Source organism: Poecilia reticulata, chromosome 2, assembly GCF_904066995.2.
Source record: "Poecilia reticulata chromosome 2, P_reticulata-male-v2, whole genome shotgun sequence".
NCBI classification, from domain to species: Eukaryota; Metazoa; Chordata; class Actinopteri; order Cyprinodontiformes; family Poeciliidae; genus Poecilia; species Poecilia reticulata.
Genome location: NC_088831.1, coordinates 14,427,439 through 14,451,235, shown reverse-complemented (window position 1 = coordinate 14,451,235; position 23,797 = coordinate 14,427,439). Strand labels below are relative to the sequence as shown.

Genomic DNA, 23,797 nt, shown 5'->3' with positions numbered 1-23,797 from the left:
ATCACTGATGTGAGACGCGTCATAATTCTGCACCATTAGAAACGGCAGACGCCGTAAGCTTTTCTTTCCCCTTTCCTTCATCTTTTGTTGTCTGGTCTGAAAAATGTTAAAAATGTTCAAATCCATCCACAGACGGCGGCGGCCATTATTACTGCTGTCTTCGTTCTTCTTCTTCTCTTCAGTCGCATTTAATTAGTTTATTGAACAGCCATGCAGAAAAAACTGCAGCAAGAAATCAGTTAGATTCACATCACTGGTTCCAGTCTGGATACGGGTCCGACCCGTTCCGTTACGCTGGATGAATAATCAGAACCGAACCTCGGGCTGCTGACTTTGGGTCTCAACATTCCTGCTGTCAGCAGCCATGACTGAGCGTCAACACGTCCTCCTCCAGGAGACCGTCTGTCTTCACTCTGTCCCGCTCTGTTTGACTTTTGTCTCTCAGGTGATGAAGGACGGGATTTACCAGTTGTCATCCTCACTGCTGTAACCACGGCAACCGATGAGGGACGGCCAACGATCCCTGGAGACCACCGAGGAGCAGAGACGGTCTCTAACCATCCGACCAGCTGAACCAGTTAAAAGCACCCAGCGGAGTTTTCCCCACCCCTCATAACAAAACCGCACAATAATTTTATTGTGATTGCCTTCTTTTGTACCTGCCAAACAATAAACCCAACCTGCATTAATTTACTGAAACAAAGTGGAAAAGAACAAATTATTTCAGGTCTCAGTAATAAAAGCAAAGCGTTCAGTTTCCAAACTTTCTGGGTCGAATGTTTTCTACTTTGTTTGTCTGGACAACGTTTTAATCGATTCTCTGCAACAAATAAAATAACTTTGTTTAAAAAAACCTGGCGAATTCATCCAGGTTTGTTTTTCAGTAAACAGTGACTGGATGTTTGTGAGCGTAGCTGCTAGGATCTTAAAATGAAAACAAAATCAAAACATGGCTAATAAAATAAAACACTTGCAGGACCAAACACTCTTCATTTAAGAAGATATAACTTTCCTCTTAAAAATGATAAAACATATATTTATCTGCATCAGGGCTATGAATGATGGGGGCCACACAAAGTTATTGAAAGGGTTGCAAATGGCCTCCCAGCCACACCTTGGACTCCTCTGCTTCAGAAACATAACAAATGCCAACATTAAAGTTGATAAATATGGAAAACTTAGATAAATTATGAATATTAAATGTGTTTTTATGACACTTTACATACAGTTGAAACATATTTGAGAGGATTAACCAGTCAGATTAACGTTCTTGTTGTTTATCGTTTACCTGTGATGTCATCAGGTTGTCATGGTGATGACCAACATGTCAACACTGAGTGCAGAGTGTTTGCGAACCTTTCAGAGTTTTTCCTCTTCTAACAAACATGTCTGATGACGGGTGTGTAAAAAAATGTTAGCATTTTATTTTAAAAAGTGCGCCACCTCCCACGCTTACATTACAGCTTTAGACTAAAAATCAGACAAACCGGCATAAAAGCACACAATACAAACCACAGCGACGGACATGAGGGCCGAGAACGTCAACATTCAAACGTTAAAACCGTCTGAGGAGCTGGAGGAAGACGGCTTTTTAAAACGTCATGATAAACATTTAGGAGGGAAATTAAGATAAAACTTGTTCCTGGTCTCTATTAGCACATCTAAAAACAAGCAAGTTGTTATGCTGCTTCAACGTTCAGGTTTGTATTTTCGGTAATTAGACACGTCGTTCTGGGGATGAAGTAGAAGCTTTTTTCAAGATTAGAAAATAGTTTATCATAAAAACAGCATAGTGGGAACTTCAGAGAGCAAAAAACATGAATAAATGTGAAACAACGTACATAAAGACATAAAGCCATAAAGCCATAAAGCCAGCTGATATTCAGAACTGGATCAAGAAAATACCGTAACAGAAACAGATCATGACAGCCGAAAGTACCAGAGACTTTCACTGAAACAACAAATGATTTTGTTGTTGGGTCACAACATTTCGTCCGTGAACAACTCGGTGAATAACTTGAACATTTAGCGATGACATCAAATGATTAGCACCTTTTGCAGGAGCCTGACATTAAAGTAACCTCAGCTCGATTGGACCCATGTTGTTGTGTTGGTGCTTTGTTTGCTCGGTAATCAGGTACCAGAGTATCTCTGAAGAACTAAAAGTTGTCTTTTGTCCAAATCATTTGTTCTACAAGATCCAGATGTTTCAGATCCACAAAATAAACACATTAATAAAACTGAAGGGAAAGGTTGGATCCGCCTTGCTCTAATGAGAAGCAGCCAAAGTCTTAGAAAACACAAACTAGACATATTCATCATTTCATGGAGTCAGAGTTAAGCTCTACCTCTAGTACAGAAATGTAAACATCAGTGATGAGAAAGCAGTAGAAAAAGCAGGAGGTTGATGATGTTTGGTGTTGTGGATTTATGTCAAAGTTGCTTTTGATCAAGGGTTCTGTTTGCATCACATCCCAGAAGAGCTAACAGAACAGTGAAGGCACCAGAGGGAGAAACGCTGCCGGTCACCGGCGTCCGGGATTATACCTCAGACAAGCCCGGGTGGCGACCAGGAGGTCAGGATGCAACCAGAAACCCTTCGATCCAAGCTGGAGATGAAATCTGGCAGAATGTGTAAGACAGAGGTAACGTCCAGCGATCAAAGATCAGAAATCAAAGTGTTCCTTCAAAACAAGACATCAGGATACAAAAACACAGAATGGAATCAAAAATCAAGTTCACTTCAGGGCAAAAAAATAAATTCCAACATCTGTCAGCATCTGGTCACCTTCAGCTCAGCGAACAGCAGCATCATGATAGACTGGTCTTCCTCCTCCAGTTACAGACGTAGTGCTGGTTTCTGTGGAGAAACAGCTGGGTTAAAAACTCAACGTTACTCATTTTCACTTCTACAGGAAAGAAACTCAAGCTCAGTGTTTGCAGATGGCAAAAAGATCCCGGACGAGCCCCCAAATACGCTACATCTCATCTTCTGTTATATGAGCCGATCATCTTAATTCATCTGTTTTTACAGGTGTGGTGAGTGAAAACATGGTTGGGCTGGTCAGCAGTCTGATGACTTTATCCAAACACCAGTGAACCAATTCTGATACAGAAACACTTTTTCTCACATCTTGTACCAGAGTGTGGTTTTATGTGGCACACAACACCTTATTTTAATAAAAAACAATAAATTCGCTACCTGAAAATATTAGCAAAGTTAACCCTAAAGCCCGAACCATAAGGCTAAACCTAAATTACTACACAATGTAGCAGTATTTAGCAGAAGCTAATGCTAAACCAGGGGTCCCCAAACTTTTTCCTGTGAGGGCCACATAACTTTTTCCTTCTCTGGTGGGGGGCCGGAGTCAGTTTGTAACAGAAAAAGTGTGATTGTAAGAGTGCTTAAATGTAAAAATATATTGTTTTCCAGAAATCACAATCAATCTTCACAGAACAAGTCAGGAAATAAATAATGACACTATTAATGAAATAAATAATAACCAAATAACCCTCTCTGGGTTCGTCACAGAAAAAATCCAGGAAGGATTATAGTCCGTATTTTCCCAACTAGCCGCACTGGACTATAAACCACAAACCCAAAGTTTTTTTGTTTTGTTTTTAAACCAGTAAACATACACATATAAGCCTCAGATATCTCTGCCGCTCCAGGTTTTCCACAATGATGCAGCAGCAGCAGAGGGGGGCGGACACCCAAAATTTGAGTCATAACAGGTCAATTGAATATCACATTTATTGGGGCTGAAAAAGAAAAAGTTGCCAAGATTAGATTTAACTAAACTGACTACGGTAGTTTCCGAACGGTAACTGTAACAGTAAAAGTGCTGATCCTTCGTGTCTGTTACTAGCATGTGCTAAATCAGTGGTCCCAACCTTTTTATTACCGCGGACCGGGGGAGAGGGGGAGGGGGGTTAACAGTCAGATAAGGCTTCTGCATGTTGGTGTTCCCACTAAATACCGAATATGCCCAATTTGGATTGTGTCTTGGCCCTTTTATCGCAGCCTGTGGGGTTTTCCCTGACTTGAAACGAGAGTACTTACAGCTTGAAGCTTCATTGCCTCATTAGCAGCCGGTCGCGCATGTTACGCAGAGCTGGCTTGTAATGTGGGAGTCACCTACCAGTCCAGGATAAATCCATTCTCCTGTCTCTTCTCTGGGCCTTTTCAAAGCCTTTGCAAAGAAACCTTCCAAAGGCATCTGATCTGTTTCTTACTCATTTTGCTGCTTATGGGCTCAGTGTTGGCGCACAAGTAACATAGACTTCCAATGATTTACTCCCTGCTAAAGAGCCCTCTGGTGGTTGAAGAAAAATCCACATATAAACGGCTTATAGTCCGGAAAATATGGTGAATGAAAAAAATCGGAATGCTCTGTGGTATTGTTCAGGGGGCCGGACCAAATGTGGAGGAGGGCCGGATCCGGCCCACGGGTCATAGTTTGGGGACCCCTGTGCTAAACGCCAACAACAATTCAATTTCTATCTGCCCTGGAAAGATTACAACCTTTCAGCACCAATTTAGCTGTGACATTATAATCAACATATTCTGCCTGAAGATGTTATATTTATGTTTACATATGATCCACTGTCCATTTATTTTGTTCTTGTTTGAAATAAAGTTACTGGGGGGAAAAAACGACTATAAGAATTATTAACAGCTGATAACTAAGATTTCAACACATGTCAAACTTTTTTCAACTGAAACTTCACAAAAGATAAATTAACTTAGGGGAAGCTAAGATATTTTCAAAGTGCTAAGCTAAAAGTTAGCTCTGCTACTAGCGCATCAAAATGACTACAACAGCTCATTGGTGATCCCTAAGAGTTTAAAGCTGAGCATAGCTGATGTTGGTAGAGTCTGCTGGGGCTTCTGGGTAGTGTAGTGCATAATGAAAGAAGCCTGGTTTGAGCAGCAGCAGGTCTGGTTGTACCTGGAGGTCTGCGGTTGCCTGGACGCTACGTTGTGGAGCTTCCTCTCCTCTCCAGGAATCTGTGGCAGGAAGAACGGGTTAGTTTGTGTTCAGGCTGAACGTGAACAGAGCTGAGAGGCGAACAACAACTTTTCTGTTCAGCTCTTTGAGGCTGATGAGCCTCTCCAGACCTTCCTGCTGTTTTTCAGTCTTTAAAGAAACAGAAGTGCAACTTGTTTGGTCTTCAGATTTCTACGGTTTTGATGTCACACAGGAAATTCTAAATATCTGAGGATCTAGCAGCTTAAATATTCAAATCAACATGATAAATATTTGAGAAGTAGTTTCAGGTCAGCATTAAATAAACGGATAAAGAAAAAAGTAAGAGCACTCACACTTGCGTTTGCCGGACAAAGTCTGCAAAGCGCTGATCTCTGGAGCACAACTCGATTATTCTGAGACGCTCCTGGATCTCCTGCAGAGAGGTCAGAGGTCAGCGCACGGTGATCAAGTTTATGTAAGAGCGCAGTAGGAGGAGAAGTAAAAATACTCGTCTACGTAGTACAAACATCCTGCTGAGCTGAACACGTCTGAGCCAAAGAAACGTCACAACATGGTGTCAGATCACAGGACTGAAGTCAGAGCTCAGAGGAGAAAGTCGCCTGGTAATCAGGAGCTCTGAGCCGCTAACACAACTAGCTTCAGGGACAACGAGATGCTAACGCCACAGAGATCCAGAAACACAACGACCTCACCTCTTTGGAGAGAGCCGTGTTCTGGCAGATGCTCTGTATTTCTTCACTGGTCAGTTCTTTGGAGCAGCACTGGTTCAGGGTGGAGTCGCAGCACTGGTGGTACTGGGGCAGGCTGTCATCATAGCGCCGGTAGTACTGAGCAGAGACCGGGTCGCTCTCAAACATCGGGTTGAACTTCGTGGCTCGCTCCAAAGTTGGAACGCTTTCATGGCGCCTAAAACGTCACAAGATAAAATGTTTTACTTTCACATTAAGCTAAATTTGCTCCTAAAACTGAAAAATTCGGCCAACCTGAGTGGGTCCTCCGTGTCTTCACCGTCATACTGCTCTCTGAGGGTTCTGGCCAGAAAGAAGATGATTCCTCCAGCCACCAACAGGAAGCCGACCACCGAGGCGATGGCGATGCCGACCACCAGGGGTTCAGAGACGTACTCCTCGCAGTGCTCACCGCGGTACCACCAGTTCTCACCAACACGACACCTGCAGAACCAACTGGGTCAACCTGAACCAAATCTGCAGAATCCCCTCACAAAGCTCTGCTTACACTGTTTAATGAAAATATTCACTAATATGCAGATGATGCAATCTTTTATTTTACATTTAATAATAATACTTTAATGCAAATATTCACCTGTATGCAGATGAAGTGATGTTTTATTTAATTGTTAATTCAGTTTCATCCTATTTCACTTAAATTACAATTATAGTAATTATAATAGGCAGAAAATATTAAGCAGAAGAAGACAGATGATTGTCTTTAAATTGTAAAGAATATAATTCAGAATTCAATTAAATGTTGAAAATGTAACAAAAACTCTGCCTGACGTTGGCTAACAGGAACATAATGAGGGCTAATACATTTTTTACAGTAAACACACCACACCAGTTTATTTTCCCCTACCTGCAGATGGCGCCCTTGCCAGGGATGATGTCACATTTGCCGTCGTTGAGGCAGAAGTTGTGCTGAGCGTCACAGATGCTCTGACACGGCAGGCCGTCGATGCTCAGATATCCAGGATCGCACACACACTCTGCCTCTCCTGACCACTGGTTCACCATGCACTTGGAAAACTCGTTACAGGCCTGGAACTTGCAGGGATCCGCCCGGTCACCTGCCAGGCAGAGAGGAAATTACCTCAGAGCCGATGGATCACATCAAAACAGAAACTCCACCTGAGAACGAGCCGCTCTCTCGGATGGTTCATCACAAAGTCACTCCAGATGCTTAGACAGTATTGTTTCTTTCTTCCTTTCTACAATGATCGACAAGTCAAAGTTGATGTTTCCAAGGCAACGTCAACGTGTATTCCCTCTTTCTAATGATGCTGAAGCGATCATAGTTTGTTCAGTGACCCCGGCGAGCCCTGCAGCCTCTAAGTGACCTGGCAGGTTTAGCTTGTGCTTGTGCAATGGAAAACGTGTCTGCGGTGAAGATGAGATGAGTAAACTGATTATCCAGAGTTTACAGTGAGTCACTGTTGTAGATTAGCTTGATTAGTCAGTGAAGAGCTCCTAACAATGGCTCAGACAGATTAAAGTCCAGTCGGAATGCAGAAACAATGAGTTATTTACTCTTCGGTAAACTCTTACATAAACCCAGCAGGGGTCTCATTACCCACATGAAAACCATTAATGGATCACCCAAGATCTCCTAAACTCAGATCTTAGCAGTTAATTTGTTCAAAGATCCACCCAGTGACCTTTCAGACTAAACTGGTTTCTACAGTTTGTAGAGTTTTCTGGTTCTGATACAACAAGAAATGTCAAATTTCAAAAGCATCCAATAAACCCTCTGGTTTGGACAAGTCATGGTTGTAGTGAAATAAACGTTTGTTCCAACATTTTTACAATAAAACGACATTATACGGATTAAAACCGGTAAACAACTGCCACCACCCAGTCATTACCTTTTAAAGACTTATGGAGGAGGAAAACACCTAGTGTTCAGGCAGATGGAGACAAACAAACATGATGTTGATACTGCAGTCGGTGCCACTGGTCACGTTCCTCCCAGACGGATTATCTGAGGTATTAGATCAGATCCTAAGAGGTGAAAGGGCACCCGAGACGCTGCAGCGCTGCACAAACAAGCTGAAAACCAACCAGGCGTAAGAAGACTCGATGGTTTTCTGCTCCACTAGGCTCACTGCTCCTCATTTATAATGAATTTAGATTTAAGTGAAACCAAACCCCTGTTCTTCCCATGGACTCAAACATATTTCCTCCTCCAGGTTTGGTTGGGTTGCGTCTCACCTGATTCAACGTCCAGTGAGTACTTGTCGATGGCCAGGTTCATGGTGTGGTAGGCCGTGTTGGCAAAGTCCTCCAGAATCAGGTAGATGATGTTGGTGACCTCTTTGGGAACCGGTTTGCCAAAACGCATTCTGCTGTTAACAACAATGCTGCCGTTTCTGAAGTTCAGGATCTCCAGGTTCTGGAAGTTGTTCAGGTTGGACTGAAGGTACGGGACCAGCTGTAAAGGAAAGACAGAAAGGTCACCAGAGTATCCTTAATATGAACCTATTTAATGGAATCTGGTTCTTTGAGATTCTCACCAGCTGTATAAACTGCTGTTCTAGAGATTTGTACTCTGAGGAGCTTTTGTTGAAAAGGTTCCTGGAGAACGCCATGTTGGTGACCCTCAGGCTGAAGAACACGGTCAGAGCTCTGCCCGGCCGGCCTGGTAAAGGAAAAGCTTCCAGGTCTGAACCCCGAGCTTCACTGGAGAAGCCACTGCTTTCCCCATCAGCTTCCCCAGAGCCGTACTGGAACAGGTCGATGCTCACATCAATACTGGGCATGTCAGAGAAGTCATAGTCCAGGTTGATGACAGATGAGCTGTCGTTAACGTTGGGCTGTGAGGAAGACGGTGTTGGAAGGAGACTGCTGACTACTTCTCCAGAAGGTTCTGGTTCCACTTCCCCATGTGAAGGAGCCACTTCCTTTCTAAAATGTTCTCCTTCCTCTTCTAAAGGTTTTACTTCTCCTGCAGAAGGTGACCTTTGCACCTCTTCAGAATGTCCTTCAACAGGCTCTACAGGCACAACTGGAGGATCGGTTCCTTTTCCAGAAGGTTGAATTTTCACCTCTGGAGTTACTTCTCCTTCTCCAGTAGGTTCTACTTTTACTTCTGAAGATTTAGGTTCTACCTCTCCCCCAAAATGTTCTTTTTGTTCTTCAGCAGGTTCTAATTTGCCCCCTAAAGTCCCTTCTTCAGGTCTAGAGGTTTCCAGTTCTTGTCCTGATGGTTGCACTTCCACAACTTCTCCTTTTGGAGAGTCGGGATCTTCTCCAGGTTGTTCTCCCAGTGATGTCGACTCCAAGTCCTCCAGAGGAGTTTGCTTTCCTCCACCAGAAGCTTCACTCTTCACTGTCACAGTTTCAGTTTCTGAGGATTCTACATGTGGTTTGACTCCGGCATCCTCCAGAGGGTCCGCTTTGTCTTTTGGAGGTTCTTCAGGTTTAAAAGGTCCTTCTTCCTCATCCAAAGGTTTTACAATTCCCTCAGAAGGTTCATTTGTTGTTGTAAGAGGTCCTGCTTCCTCTCCTGAAGGTTCAGTTGTCTCCATGTGTTGCTCTGAAGCATACAGTGATTCCCGTCCAGAATCAGTTGGAGTCTTTTCTCCTGGTGTCGACTGAAAAACGTCTGAAGAAGTGGAGCTTGTGGAAATATCAGTGGCCTCCTCGTGGTGAAAGAGATCCTCATCTTCTGGCACCGAGTCAGACACTCGAGTGAAAGGCGACTCCTTTTCAGGGGACAGTGCAACGCTCTGCTCCAGGGCTGGGGGTGAAGTTGGGACTGGAGCTGCTGTGGTTGTAGTGACAGCAATGACTTCATCCACAGCCAGGTCCTGGTCCAGACCTTCAGTGGAAGGTACTGTCGTGGGGGACTGAGTGGTTCCTAAATGCTGCTCCTCCAAAATCTCAATCTCACTGGTTGCTCTTGTTTCTGGAAGCGGCGGCTCAGATTTGTCAGCCAGAACCTGAGGCTGTTCTGGACCAGTAGTGGCTGTTTCACCACTGAGTTCACCGACTGTGACCGCCTGCACTTCAACAAATGTAGGCAGGTCCAGAGTGAGAGGAGCTTCAGTTTGAGTTTCTGGTAAATCAAGAACAATAACCTCTTCACCTTTCATCTTTAGGATATCTGAGACAGTGACCCCTAAAATCTCTTCCTCCAGGTTTTCAGTGGCCTCTTGATGCCCGATGCCAAAATCAGCTGGAGTCCAGGTTTTAGGTTCAGGAGAGGATGTAACTGTTAGGGACTGAGGCTCAATCAGATAAAAGTCGTCATGGAAACCAGATGCTTCCACTGTTTGAACAGAAAAGTCCACCGTCATGGCTGCCTCAGTTGAAGGTAGAAGAACTTGAGGAGTGGTGAAGTCTGGTGGGTCTGTGCTCAGAGGCATCTCCAGAACATCACCCAGAGGTTTCTGTGTGTGAGAGTCATCAGACATGGAGGTTGTCTCCAGTAAAACATAATCGGTTTTAGAGGTTGCTGGTTCCACAGCAGCATCATCCGTGTCCATCTCCAGGTCAGGTGGTGGTAGGACTTCATGGCTACCGACCCCCCGGTCATAAGTGATGTCAGATGTTTCTGAAGCCTCCAAAGACCACAGATAAGAATCCTGATAATCTCCAGAGAAACCAGATCCAGAGCCATGATCAGACATGGCCTCAGAGGGTTTTGGAGGTAAAGTGACTGCAGGGGAACCTTCAGGAACCACCGTTTGGTTTTCCACATGGTGGTCATCCTCAGCGCTGGGAGGCGTAGTGAGCAGGAATCCCTCACCTTCAATGTTTCCTCCATCTGTGAAGCAAATGAACCCATCAACTGACTGATCTGATCGAGAAAAACAACAGAGATTTTACAGATGGAGATGATTCTTACCGTCTTTAGTTATCGGCTCCAGATCAACTGTCTTTTGGCCTTTAACGGTCTGTGGAGATGTTGTACTTTCATCGAATAAGAAGACGTCATTTTCACTCACTTCCTCACTGTGTGGACCTTTCCACTGGTCCCTGGTGTCAAACAGGAAGTCCTCCTTCTTCAGGAAAACCTCACTGGTGTCTGGCTCATGGATCGGCGCATCGGGAGGTTTCTCTGCAGCCAGTATGTTATCCTGAAAACAAGGAGCCAATGTTCAGCCTCTACTCGTTTAAATCTGTCAAAGTTTCATTTAGAAAACAGAATTTGTTCAGCTCACCATGTTGTTGTAAGCTTCATCCGGTTTACTTGTAGGTCCCACAGGAGGAACGTTCCCTGCTTCAAATACAAAAAACATTTATGTAAGGGAGTCAATATTTCTTCAATATGTTCACTAAAGTCAAGCTAAGTTTGATTTTACAGCACATTTCATCAGCAAGGCAGTTCAAAGTGCTTTACACCATGAAAACATAAGTCATCAATTATGAAACAAGCAGTAAACTTTAGATTTTGTCAGATTTTGGGCCTGATCCTAGTTTCTAAAGACCAAACAAGCAAAGGTACCATTTTCCAGGCTGTCCAGGCTGCCGTTGGTCAGGACGTTGTCTTTGTGCAGAGCTTCGGTGATGTAGTTACGGAAATCAGTGATGGTGTAGATGACTGTAGGCTGCTCAGCGGATCCAACGTAGCTCCGCTCCACCTGGTTGTTCTGCAGAATGATGAAGTCCAGAGTGTCGCTGGAGATCCCACCGCTGTCCACCTCCAGATCCAGAGTGATGGCGTAGTGGACCTGCACCACCAGACCCCTGATTGGACCAGAACACAGAATGGCTCAGTCAGCACTCAGGTACAAACACCATCCAATCATCTAAAACATCTGAAGAAGAAATTATTTTAGACAGTAAATTAGTCTTGACTGGATCTGGTTGTTATCTGATTAGCTTCACCATGGTGGAAGATTTTTACATTTACATTAATCTTGTTCGTTAGTTCATGCTGATCAGACTTTGTTCACGCCTGAACCTGGTGACCTGCTGGATGGTCAGTGGAGACTGGGCCGGTCTGACGGAGCGGTGAGAGTAGAGTTGGTCACAAAGCTTTAAGGTAATCCTGTAACGGCTGCAGGTGGCCGCCGAGCGTCTTATCCCACTTAAGACCTGATTGACTATCGATAAGGACATTAAGCAGAAAGCGGAGCGGCAGACCTGTTGTTCAGAGCAACAGGTAAAGATCTGGTCCAGAGGACCAGCCTGCCTTCAGCCACGAGTCTCATGCCCATTTATGATCAGCTTGCTGTGAACTCCAGAGGATCAAGCTTTTTAAATCTTACATTATCTTAGGTTTTTGAGGCTTTCCTAGATTTTAGCTTCCCGTCAGCCTGACGCTCCTCTGCAGCAGGTTTTCACCTGCACAGCCAGCTGGAGGGGCATTAATCAGTGTTCCTGCCAGAAGGGGGCCAGGGGTTAAGTCACCCATAAAGCCTGACAAGACGTCAGGGTAGACGCCAACTAATCCTTCAGCAGAAGTGAAAACACAAGTCTCAGAGCAGCAGAAGTTGAGGAGAGGAGAGTGACGCCTTCAGAGGCAGCAGGGTTACAGGTTATGGATGAGCCCAGCTGCACAGAGCAATAATGAAGCAATGTTTGGGAGGCCCAGACAGAATGAGGACAAACTTACCGCTGCAGGTCCTTCTGAGGCCTGAAAACACAAACCAAACCACAAATGAGCCGACAGAAACCAGGAAAAATTTGAAAAATTCATTAAACGTGACAGAGAAACTTAACTTTTTGTCCAGCTTGCTTTTAAATCCAAAGTTTACTACTTATAAATGACGGTTCCTAAGGTCAGCCGTAATTTAAGTCAATTAAACTGTACCTGAATTCAATTATGTCAAGGCTCCTGAAGCCTGGCAGCCTGTCGAAGGCGTCTTCAACCTGTCAGAGGAGACAGAGGTTAAAACCTGGAGCCGTTCAGTCCAGAACAACCAGAGAAGCAGCCGGTTACTCCACAGGTGATCATCTATAAAGGTCAGTACATGTTCATCACTTCCTGATCTACTCTGGTTTTAAAGCTTTTCGTGAACAAATCATTAGTATGTCATAGTTCATAGGTCATAATCCAAACACAAACTGAAGAAACCTTAGAGGATGGAAGGTGAAACATGTTCAGGAAATGAAGGCTGTTTTTTTCATTCCCTAGCAGGATGTTTGTCTCACCACATCTGGACCGTTTGGGATCATTTAAAGAGCAACAACAGAAGAGTCTCAGTGGAGGAAGAAAAGCTAAAGGTCTTCCTAATCGGCACAATAAAGACCCACACTTTAGTCTTTAATGAGTGAAATCTGCAGCTCTGACCTTTTATTCAGAGTTCAATGGCCTGTGGCTGCCCTCTTCTTCTTCTGTTGATTCTATTAGTGCAGTTATCCACTTCATATTCCCTCATTAAAGATCCTGACCATGACATTCAAACCATAAACTGCTTTCCCGCGTCACTGACATGGAGCGAGGCCCATAAACCTCCCAGTGGAGCGGGAACACACCGGCGTTTTGCTCTGCTTTCCTGGCAGTGCTGCTTTTTCCACCGGCTCGAGGTGAGTCACTGCTCGTATACTGTATGTTCTCCGCAGCCTGCGCGGCTCGTATAGCTGCTCTCTGGCAGCCACAGCAAGCTGAGCTGTAATGCATGAAGATACTTAAAGCGTGAAAGTCAGGCGAGGCCTTTAAACCGGAGCCAAAGTCCTGAGTCTGCAGTTTGGAAGAAACCACAAGCAAGTCAGTTTGGTTCTGAGTGAGTGTTGTGGACGTCATTGAGGGAGAAAGACTCAAAACAAGAAGATGGTAACAACACAGGATCATTTTCAGTCGGTGCTGCTAATGAAACCATGAGGAGAAAACAGAGCAGACGGCACCGCTGCTCAGAAACAGCTTTCAAAAAAGACCTGCGTAAGCTTGCTCTCAGTGGATTCATTAACCTTTGACCCTTACTGCATTAAGTACACGTCTGGTATAGATTGGACAGATGCTGACCTTGCGTTTGAACTGCTTGGCCAGCTGCTGGTACTGGAAGCTGCTGGGGTCTCTCAGAGCGTTGCTGTAGGTTTCTCCCTTTAGTTTGATCCGCTGCTCCACCACAAACTCCTTCATTGGCTGCGGGGGTCGCAGCAGCGTGTCGTCTATCTCATTACCAATCTGAAAACACAAGACATGCCCAGATGCTCATCTGATGATGGAGTCAACACTTTAACCAATCTTTGTGAAATATTCTACATCTGCTTACCGAATTATCTTCCTCTTCCTCCTCCACAAAGTCACTGTTCCCCAAAAAGATGTCTTGTTCTACATAGGGTCGGACTGGTACATCCGGAAAGTTTCCATTGTTGGTTTCCACTACATTCTTAGGAGAGCGTGTTGTGGACCGAGTGGTTGCCTCCTCGGTAGGTCCCACTGTTGATGTTCCTGGTGTAGTTTCCTCTGCTACACCTGGAGCTTCGTTGGCTGGTGGGAGAACCACTAGGGTACCGTTCTCTCTTGGTAAGAACTTTTCCTCAGGGATAACGATCTTGGTTGTTTCCTCAGGGCTGATAGTCTCCACCATTTCCTCAGGGACAACAGTCTTGGTTGTTTCTTCAAGGACGACAGTCTTGGTTGTTTCTTCAGGGACGATAGACTTGGTTGTTTCCTCAGGGTGGTCAGTCTTGGTGGTTTCCTCAGGGTGGTCAGTCTTGGTGGTTTCCTCAGGGAGGTCAGTCTTGGTTGTCTCCTCAGGGAGGTCAGTCTTGGTTGTTTCCTCAGGGACGACAGTCTTGGTTGCTTCTTCAGGGACAACAGTCTTGGTTGTTTCTTCAAGGACGACAGTCTTGGTTGTTTCTTCAGGGATGATAGTCTCCACTGTTTCCTGAGGGATGACAGTCTTGGTTGTTTCCTCAGGGTGGTCAGTCTTGGTGGTTTCCTCAGGGTGGTCAGTCTTGGTGGTTTCCTCAGGGAGGTCAGTCTTGGTTGTCTCCTCAGGGAGGTCAGTCTTGGTTGTCTCCTCAGGGAGGTCAGTCTTGGTTGTTTCCTCAGGGACGACAGTCTTGGTTGTTTCCTCAGGGACGACAGTCTTGGTTGTTTCTTCAGGGACGACAGTCTTGGTTGTTTCCTCAGGGACGACAGTCTTTGTTGTTTCTTCATGGATGATAGTCTCGACCGTTTCCTCAGAGATGATAGTTTTGGTTTCTTCAGGGATGATAGTCTCCGCCGTTTCCTCAGCGATGTCAGTCTTGGTTGTTTCCTCAGGGAGGTCAGTCTTGGTTGTTTCCTCAGGGACGACAGTCTCGGTTGTTTCCTCAGGGATGATAGTTTTGGTTGCTTCTTCATGGACGACAGTCTTTGTTGTTTCCTGAGGGACGACAGTCTTGGTTGTTTCTTCAGGGACGTCAGTCTTTATTGTTTCCTCAGGGACGTCAGTCTTTGTTGTTGTTTCCTCAGGGACGACAGTCTTGGTTGTTTCCTCAGGGACGACAGTCTTGGTTGTTTCTTCAGGGACGACAGTCTTGGTTGTTTCCTCAGGGAGGTCAGTTTCAACCGATTCCTCAGGGATGATAGTTTGTGGTGTTTCATCAGGGACGACGGTCTTGGTTGTTTCCTCTGGGACGACAGTCTTGGTTGTTTCTTCAGGGACGACAGTCTTGACCGTTTCCTCCGAAGGAAGCTCATCAGGGTTGACAGTCTTGATGGATCTTTCTTCAGAAGGTGTCTCTAGAAGGGCTTTGGTCACAACTTCTGGAGGTGTTTCACTGGGTTCTTCAGCTTCAAGAACATTTTCAGTCACTTTCATCGCAGGTTCAACCTCGTGGGAAATAGTTTCTTTGATGGTTTCCCCTTCAGAACCATGTGGAAATCCAGCTACTATGTCTTGTCCAATAGCTCCCTCCAACTCAGTCACAGGTAATCGTTTTGAGTCTTCTGGGCCTTCAATAGTTACACTAGTCGCTTCTCTTTCAGGGGTCTGTGGTACCAACAACTCCTCTGGAACATCTGTTGTTCCTTTGGCTACTTTATCTGATGTCTCAGAGGTTCTGTCATCTCCAACCTTAAATGGTTCCCCTGCTGCATCTGAAGATGTTGGAAGAACACCAGCTTCATCTACATCAGGTCTTAAATGAGGTTCAGTCTCTTCAAGTCCTTCTGTAGGTTCCATTTTACCAGAAGGTTCTCCTACAGGTTCACCTGGTGCTGGTTGTCTTGTTGGTTCTACTATTGTCTCAGTCTCTTTGGAGAGTTCTGTTTCTGGTACAGATTCCCTGGGTTTTGGATCTTTATCTGGTTCGGATTCTTGTGGTGGTTCTCTGGTAGGTTTTGCTGGTGGTTCTTTTACTGCCTCTTCAGAAGTATCTTTAAAGTCTGTTGGCTCTGGCACCAATTCTGGCTGCTCGGCGGTTTCTGTCTCTTTGGCTATTTGTTCAAGTTTTATTTTGTGTAGAAGATCTTCAGCAGTTTCTACTTTGGGGCCTGGTTCTCTTGTAGGTTCTGTTTTAGTTGGTTCTTCTATGTGGTCCATTTCTTGAGCGGGTTCAATGGTTAATTCGGCTTCTTGTGTTGTTTCTTTAATGAGTTCAACCTCTTGAGCTATTTTTTCTATGGGTAAAGGATCTTGTGTTGGTTTCTCAGAGGTTCTGGATGGTTCTTCTACAGCCTTTGCTTCTGGAGCGGGTTCTTTGGCGGGTACAGCTTCTTTTATTGTCTCTGTGGAGGAGTCTGTTGTCTTTTCTGGATCTCTTGTGGGTTGAGGTCTTTCATCTTTGGTTATTTCTTCTGTGGGTTCAGTGGTTGGTTCTCTTTCTTGAGCTGATTCTTTGATTTGTTCGGGTTCCTGGCCTGGTTTCTGTGTTGACTCAGGTTCTTGCACTGGTTCTTGTTCCAGTTTTACATCTGGATCCTCTTCAGCCAGTTGCCTTGTAGAGTCTTCTTGTTTCCCTTGATCGACGATAGAATCTATTTCTTGGGATGGCTCTACGGTAGATTCTGGAACCTGTGATGGTTCAGGGGATTTTGCTTCAACTGTTTTTTCAATGGTTGCAGTTCCTTCCGCTGGTTTGGGTTCTTGTGGTTTAGTGGTTGGTTCTGGTTTTTGAGTTGATTCTTCAGAGGGATGTACTTCCTGAGCTGGTTTCACAGTGACTTCAGGTTCCTTTTCTCGATCTCCAGCAGCTTCTGTTTTTTCTTCTTTCATTGGTTCTGTGACGGTATCTGGTGTTGGTTCTACTGTGGGTTGTGGAAACTGTTCTGGTTGAGCTGTGGGTTCTGGTGCTTTTGTTTCTGTGATTTCCATTTCTGGAGCTAGCTCTGTCTCCCCTGGTGGTTTAGTGGTTGGTTCTGCTTTTTGTTTTGTCCCTAAAGTGGAGCTTATTTCTTGGATTGGTCCGCCTGTGGCCTCAGGTTCTGGTACTGGATTTCCAGTAGGGTCTGTTCTTTGTTCTTTGACAACTTTCTGTTCTGTTGGTTCTGACGGTATTTCTGTAATTTCTCCTGTGAAAGTCAACTCTGTTGCAGGCTCTGCTCTCTCAAGAATTTCTAACTTGAGTTGCAGGTCATGTGCCGGTCTCTCAACCGTCCTGACTTCTGCAGGTTCTGTGTCATCTCCTAGCTCTGTTTTATCTTCTGTTGTTTTTTCTACCATTTCTGGTTCCCTTGAAACAGTTCCTGGTGGTTCTCCTTCAAGTTCTGGTTCATGTGCAGTTTCTTCTCTGGGTGCTGGTTCTTCTATAATGCCATGCTGATTTTGTTCTTTGGGTTCTGCAGGTGTTTTAGGTTCTGCAGAACCTCCTGTAGTTTCAGTTTTTGCGTCATCTGTTTCAGTTTTAACCGTCACTGGTTCCTCTTCAGTGAACTTTTTTTCCAATGGTTCCGGCTGCTCTTCTGTTGTGTCTATAGTGGTTTTTTCTGTCTGAAAACTTTCCATTTCAACACCAGTCTCTGTTTCTCCTTCCACCATATTATCTTCTGTAAGTATAACAGTACTTTCATGTTTTGTTTCCACCTCTATCACATGCTCTGGCATTGATGTTGAAACAAGAATAGTTTCTTTGGTAGTTTCCTCAGGTGTCATTGTCTGTATTGTTGGGGTTTCTTGAACAATCTCTACTTCTACAGTAAGGAGAGGTTTGATTGTCATCTCAGTAGTTTGTGTTACTTCATCCATCTTGCTGGTAGTCATCAGGATGGAGTCCTGAGAGGGAACAGATTCTTGCTCTGGAATCTCATTGATTTCCGTCTCGTCTTCAGACTCTACCATCAGAAACACAGTTGGTGTCGTCTCTTTGCTGACCGTTATTTCATCTTGGCTAACTTCTACTGCTGCCTCTGATGGATCGTCTACCTGTGGCGATTCCGCCTCACCTTTAGAACCCAAAGAAACATCAGTTTCAGGCGCAACAGTTTCAACAATGGATTCATGTACTGCCTCTCTAGGTGTCTCAGTCAAAGTAACACCAGGGATGGGATCTAAAGAGTTATCCAGGATTTCCTCCTGGATGGGACTAACTAAACTCCTAGCAGTTGTCCCAGGTATGTCTTCAGCAACAACAGGAGTGATAATTGGAGTGAAAGTTTCTACAGCAGGGGGCGTGGTGGGCTTTGAAAGAACCACAACCGCAGGTTCTGTGAGGACTTCTTGAGCAACCAGCTGTGTTGACGGTTCCTCATCCTCTGGTATTACTACAGACACACTGTTCAACTCTTCAGTAGTAGTTTCAAAAAGCTGTTGTTCTTCTTCTGCTCTGCCGACATCAGTCCCAATCTCCTGACCCACCGGGTCAACAGGCTGGTGTGTAATAGGGTGGAAAACATCCGTGATCATCTCTACACTCTCCTCTGAAGTGACTCCAACATTTAAAAGGTTTCTGACGACCTCGGCCGGACTCTGTGAAGTAATACTTGGTACAGTTTCCAGGATATCATTTGAGTCTTCTGGCATAGCATCAACAGCAGGGTCAGCGGTTAAATCTGCAGGAGAAGTCGCTGCAGCCTCTCTAAGTGGAGCTTTGGTTGCAGACAGCGATGGAGTCCAAGAGGTGACTGGAGAAAGCTCCTGCTGACGGACTGTAATAGCTTCTGATCCAAGGGCGACACTGTTGTCTCCTGTGGAAAGGAATTAGTGGAAGCTCAGCCTCATATGAAGGTTAGAACAAAAGAGCAAAGGAATATCAGCTGCTAGCCAGGGGGCGCTACCATCTTCTTTAGTCAATTTCATTTGTTACATCTCTTCAATGGTTCAAATAGAACCTGAAACGACTTTCTAGACTTCACAAGGGTTTAAAGTTCACTGTTTGACCTTTGTGTATTGAATGAAGCTAATGAGGCTTTCTGTTCTCTGAGCTTCACTGGACAACAGTGAAAGTTGCTCTCAGACAACCTGAAGGTTGAATGGGTAAGTTCAGCTGAACGTCGGGTTTGGTGAAACGGTTCTGAAGTCATTATTCTGCAGCAGGTCTGGTGTTTCCTGGTAATCCGAGGGGCTGAAACACAGCCAGCCTGGTGATGCTGCCTCTACCGGCTGTGATCGCACTAACCCTGATAGCTAACTCAGTCCGGTCTGCATGTCCCCAGCTCCGTCTCCGTCCATTGACCAGGCTGCTGCCCGTAAATAGGCTTACAGGTCTATTCTGAGAGCGGAGCCTGTGACGGGAATCAACCCCCCTCACAGAGAGCGACCGGGGTGTAAGGTGAGGCACGGCAGCTCCTGACTCTCCTACCTGGGCTGAACACCAGGCCTCATGCTGAGCAACTTCTGCTCCAACCTTCAGGGGGAGGCAACTAATCCCGTGTTCCTCCTGGGCCTCCGTAGAGAAAAATATTTCTACTGAAACTCTTTAACTTTGGTTTGAAGGTTATTGCAGCCCCATGCTAATAAGAGCTAATGTTCAGGAGGTGACTGGAAAAGAGTACTGGTTAATAATCTCTTATCTTCTTCAGGAAAAAATGATATAAAAAGAAAAAAATGATATAAAAAGACATCAACCAAACTTTCTGGTGCACCATTGCAGTTGTTTTGGAGCTGTCAGACTAGCTAAATGTTTCATCCATCAGGGTGTCACGATGAGCATTAGAGCCACTGTAGATAGAAAAAAAATTGTAAATTTCTGCCATAAAACTAAAATTAATCTAAAATAATCAAGAAAAAAAACAAGGAAATATTTTGAGCTTGTACTGTTGAAATTTTTTGACTTTTGAATCTCTTTTTCTAGAAAATATCTGAGATTAATCTCTAAATTTCTGAGTTTTCTGGTGTAAATTTACTCCTTTTGTTTCTACCTCCAATGTCTCCAACACGCCGCTGTAGGTGAAGCTCACAACCAAAAGTAAATGCAGATAATGAATAAAGACTCAACGCCTCGTGGTTCAAAGTTCTCTGCTTGTTCCCAGGTTCTGCATCATCCTAACAGGATGTTTGTGTGCTGAGTGAAAGTCTGGACTGGTTGGTCGGGTTTAGGGAAAAGTCTGTTGATCTTGGTTCTATAGGTTCTGGTTTATGACGATGGAAAAGATGCAAAGCAGCTTCTACCTGGTTGAGTCCAAACGGCAGGCGGTTCAGTCTGGACAGGCGGTGCCGTTCTACAGGACAAACAGACATGTTTAAATAAACCAGAGGTAAAACGAGGCGATTCCATCTGCAAAGGGGGATGCCAACTATTTCACATCTTCTGACACTTTGAAGCAAATCCAGAACATGTGTTTATTTTCTATCCCTTGTTTCTGAATCAGAAACTAAAACCTCAGTTTATGGTATAGCTGCCCATGTTATGCAAGTCATTAAAATAGTTGGAATTCCCCTTTAAATTATTCTAAGTGAAGCCATGTTTGCACAGCAGCCTGCAGGAAGCGTCTCTCACACAGTCAGTCCTCCAGATGAGGCGTCCTCTGGTCTATGAGCCGACAAAGCAGCAAAGCTGAGCGGCTCTGGGCTGGAGTCATTACACTTCCTCAAATCCTCCTTTAATTTTTCTGTTTCTGCTCCATACTAAAAGAAACCGAGTGTTTATATCAATGATTCGTTTTAAAATATATTTCCATGTAAACACTCAGGCTGTGTTTCAGCCTAATGTCCAAATATTTACTGTAGAAACTTCAGACACAAACAGACACTTCAGGCTCCGCCAGGTTTTCCTCCAGGTTCCTTCAACATGTGTTTACTGGACTTCAGATGAAGTCAAACGTAGAAATGCTCACTGCAGCATCTGAACCTCTAAATACAGATTAAAAGGTTTTTTCTCATGTGGAAACAAAGATTCCTTCCCAACAGGTTTGTGTGAAAACAGACTCAGATATGAGAGAGACTGCTGACATCTCTGACGCTTAGAGAGATCCAAAGTGGGAACCACCAGGAATCCAAAGCTTGTCCCAGACCTGACAGACTGCCTTCTGACTCTAGGTGATTTGGGAATCTGTTTGCCCTGAGATCTACTGGTCCATACCTGCAGTGGACCAGCCGGTTCTTTTTCAGGCTCTTTTTCCTGTTCTATTTGTGAAACCAGACAGAAAAACTCTGTTCTGACTTTCTTTTCACCCTTCCCTGGTTAGAACTCAGAACTGTGATATCATATGTTTCTTCAGGCCTTTAGATAAACTCCTGGTCATTTTGGATTCTGGTTGTTTTAGTTTGTAGATTCGTTGGTTTAGTTTGAAGCTTGTTTGGGTCTGTCTCGTCTGGCCTGACCTTCCTGTTCAGAATGACTCCAGCCCGGCTCTGGTTGAAGGTGAAGCCTACCTGCATGGAGGAGAGCCTGAGGAGATGGGCACACTGCAGCCGGTGAGGAGACGACACGGGTCAACACAAACACAACACCAATCAGTTTCACACTAATTCTCATCAAACCGATCCACACGGATCCACACGGTCTCACAGATCCACCAGAACCAGGACAGGAAGTTTACTGACCTGTTCAAGGCAGCAGCCAGGGCGACTCTCTGAAACAAAGCATCACATCATCAGCAACGCAGCATATTTTATGGTTCAGAACAGCCAGAAGGTCAAAGGTGAGATGGCTTACGCTCCTGACGAGGCTCTGATGCTCCTCTGATTGGCTGAAGAAGCTGCCGATGTCCTGGATGCTGACCGATCCGTCGATGCAGCGGTTGACCCAGGCCTGGTACTCGTCCCGGTCCGGCAGTCGGTCCCAGAAGATCTTGAAGGCCTCCCACACGGTCTCCTGGCACACTGAGGCACAACGACCCATAACTACCCTGGTAACCAGCAACAACGCACCCTGCTGGTACTGGACGATAGCAGCAGGTTTCTGATGTGTTTCAGAGGTTAAAGAAACTCTAATCTGAGTCTTTCTGGACTCATAATCCACGCCAGACGTCTGGTCATATTGAGACAAACAACATGGTGACCCTTTACCCAACTGGCCAGACTGATCTGGACTCAAACCAGCAAACTAACAGCTAAAATTAGATGTTAACGAGTGGATTTAGAGAAAATACTGGCCAACATGAGCTGAGCTGCTCATGTTGGTCAACAGAGAGGAAGAAACCTGGAGTTGGACCTCCAACATCTCAGAGACATCTTCTGTCCACCATTTATAACCAGAGTCTACAGCAGGATCATCATGACCCAACGATCTGATCTGGTACCTCCATCCAGATGGTTCTGGACCTCAAATCAGCTATATTGGATTAAAAACTGTGGTTCTCTTTCTCTCTGTACTGTCAAACGATCCAATCTAATTTTCTTTTCTCCAAGAAGTGAAGGAATCAGTTGAATCATGAACCTCAGCTACTCTTCAACCAGATGGTTGAAGGACAGTAGGACGGGGAGAACCAGAGAAATCTGAACACCTGGTTCTCCTTCAGAACCTTCCCGGTTGTTTACACTCTCATTGAAGCCTTTCCTAACAGATGAGGATGAAGATCTTCCTCCAAGATCTTCATCTTGGAGCTGAAGATCTCCAAGATAAAGTCTCAACCACAGCAGACTTGTGGTTGAGACGTGTCTACAAGGCCACATGAAGGACTGAGACAACCTGGTGTTGGTCAGAGCTATGAGGAACCCACTGAGACCGGCTGTCATAACCAAGGTTAACCAGCTCTTTAATAGGGTTATGTGGAGCATCTGCTCAGAGCGACCTCCGACCTCTGACCTCAGGCTCCCTGTGTAAGCCCGTAAGCTGCAGCTGAAGGAGAAACAGACGGTACCTCTGAGGTGGAAGAAGTGGAGGTGGTTGGACACGGCCTGGTCCAGCGTCTCCTGGGAGCAGAGCTTCACTCCGCTGGGAAACAGCAGGCTCCTCTTCCTTCGGATCAGAACCGAGTGCTTTCTGAAGGAGAGCGGGTCCGAATCCACCAGGTCCTGGCTGGGATCTGGATAAACATGAAAACCGGAAACATTGACCCGACCTGCAGAACAAAACCGCAGGAAGACCAGGACGGTTCCTCTGCTTTGGATCAACCAGAACCGCAGACGTTTCTTCTCTATATGACGTTAAATAAAACTTTTTCTGTTGAACAAAACCCAGAATGCATCTCAAAGTTGAACTGGCACGGTCTAAAATGTAAGAGGTGCAATTAAAACAGTGAATGTTTGGTTCTGGAGGTTCTGAAGATTATCAACTGGAAGAAAAGCACCAAAACTTTCACTCAGAACAGTCAAATTCTGCAGGAAAATCCAAAGCAGAAGTTTCCATCCAGAACCTCCACTCACCCGTCTCGGTGCACAGCAGCCCGGACAGCAGCACGGCCCCCAGCGTCCACAGAACCACACTCCTCCGGGCCATTTTCTCCTCCAATCAGGTCGGCGCTGCTCCTCACCTCCACCTGCTCATACCTCCTCCGGATCTCATGGCAGAACTATCAGAACCAGGACGGGTCGTGCAGGACGGGTCGTGCAGGACGTGCCGACGGCGGCGGCTTCTTGCTGTCAGGTGAGCAGATGGGACTTTGCTGCTGCGGGAGATTTCTTCCTCTCCACTTTAATCCTATTTGCTAAGCTGCTGGAGTGGATGACTGTCAGAGGCAGCCGGCCCGACGGGTCGGAACCGCCCAGAGGGAGTCCCATCAGCTCCAGAACACTGAAGATGTTGAGTTTTGTTTTCTGAATGAAGGAAACTGGAACTTCACTCAGGTTGAAAAGGTTCAGATGCAGAAAAGCAGATTGTTTTCTGCTCTCTCAAACTTATTTTTTTGAGAGTTCTCCTTCTCATCGCCAA

General features: G+C 45.2%; 1 protein-coding gene across 1 annotated transcript; it reads right to left on the bottom strand.

Moving 5' to 3' along the window:
• Nucleotides 1-1,400: 1,400 nt before the first annotated feature.
• LOC103481110 (uncharacterized) lies at nucleotides 1,401-23,702 on the bottom strand. The gene is made up of 20 exons (XM_081612728.1): nucleotides 23,293-23,702; nucleotides 22,788-22,952; nucleotides 21,641-21,807; nucleotides 21,529-21,557; nucleotides 20,155-20,204; nucleotides 13,891-18,731; nucleotides 13,641-13,802; nucleotides 12,489-12,547; nucleotides 12,291-12,311; nucleotides 11,178-11,419; nucleotides 10,894-10,952; nucleotides 10,578-10,809; nucleotides 8,242-10,496; nucleotides 7,940-8,159; nucleotides 6,588-6,798; nucleotides 5,978-6,166; nucleotides 5,687-5,900; nucleotides 5,327-5,406; nucleotides 4,953-5,011; nucleotides 1,401-2,860 (listed from the first exon to the last, which is right to left on the bottom strand). Exons 1-19 carry the CDS (start codon nucleotides 23,363-23,365, stop codon nucleotides 4,978-4,980), a joined length of 9,303 nt encoding a protein of 3,100 aa, XP_081468854.1. The 5' UTR covers nucleotides 23,366-23,702; the 3' UTR covers nucleotides 1,401-2,860; nucleotides 4,953-4,977.
• Nucleotides 23,703-23,797: the final 95 nt, after the last annotated feature.

Coding starts and splice junctions, on each gene's coding strand:
- LOC103481110 (XM_081612728.1), bottom strand. CDS start 23,365: ATGGCCCGGAGGAGTGTGGTTCTGTGGACGCTGGGGGCCGTGCTGCTG. Junction 22,953..23,292: donor GCTGCTGTGCACCGAGACGG/GTGAGTGGAGGT, acceptor ATGTTTATCCAG/ATCCCAGCCAGGACCTGGTG. Junction 18,732..20,154: donor TGCCGTTTGGACTCAACCAG/GTAGAAGCTGCT, acceptor TCCTTTCCACAG/GAGACAACAGTGTCGCCCTT.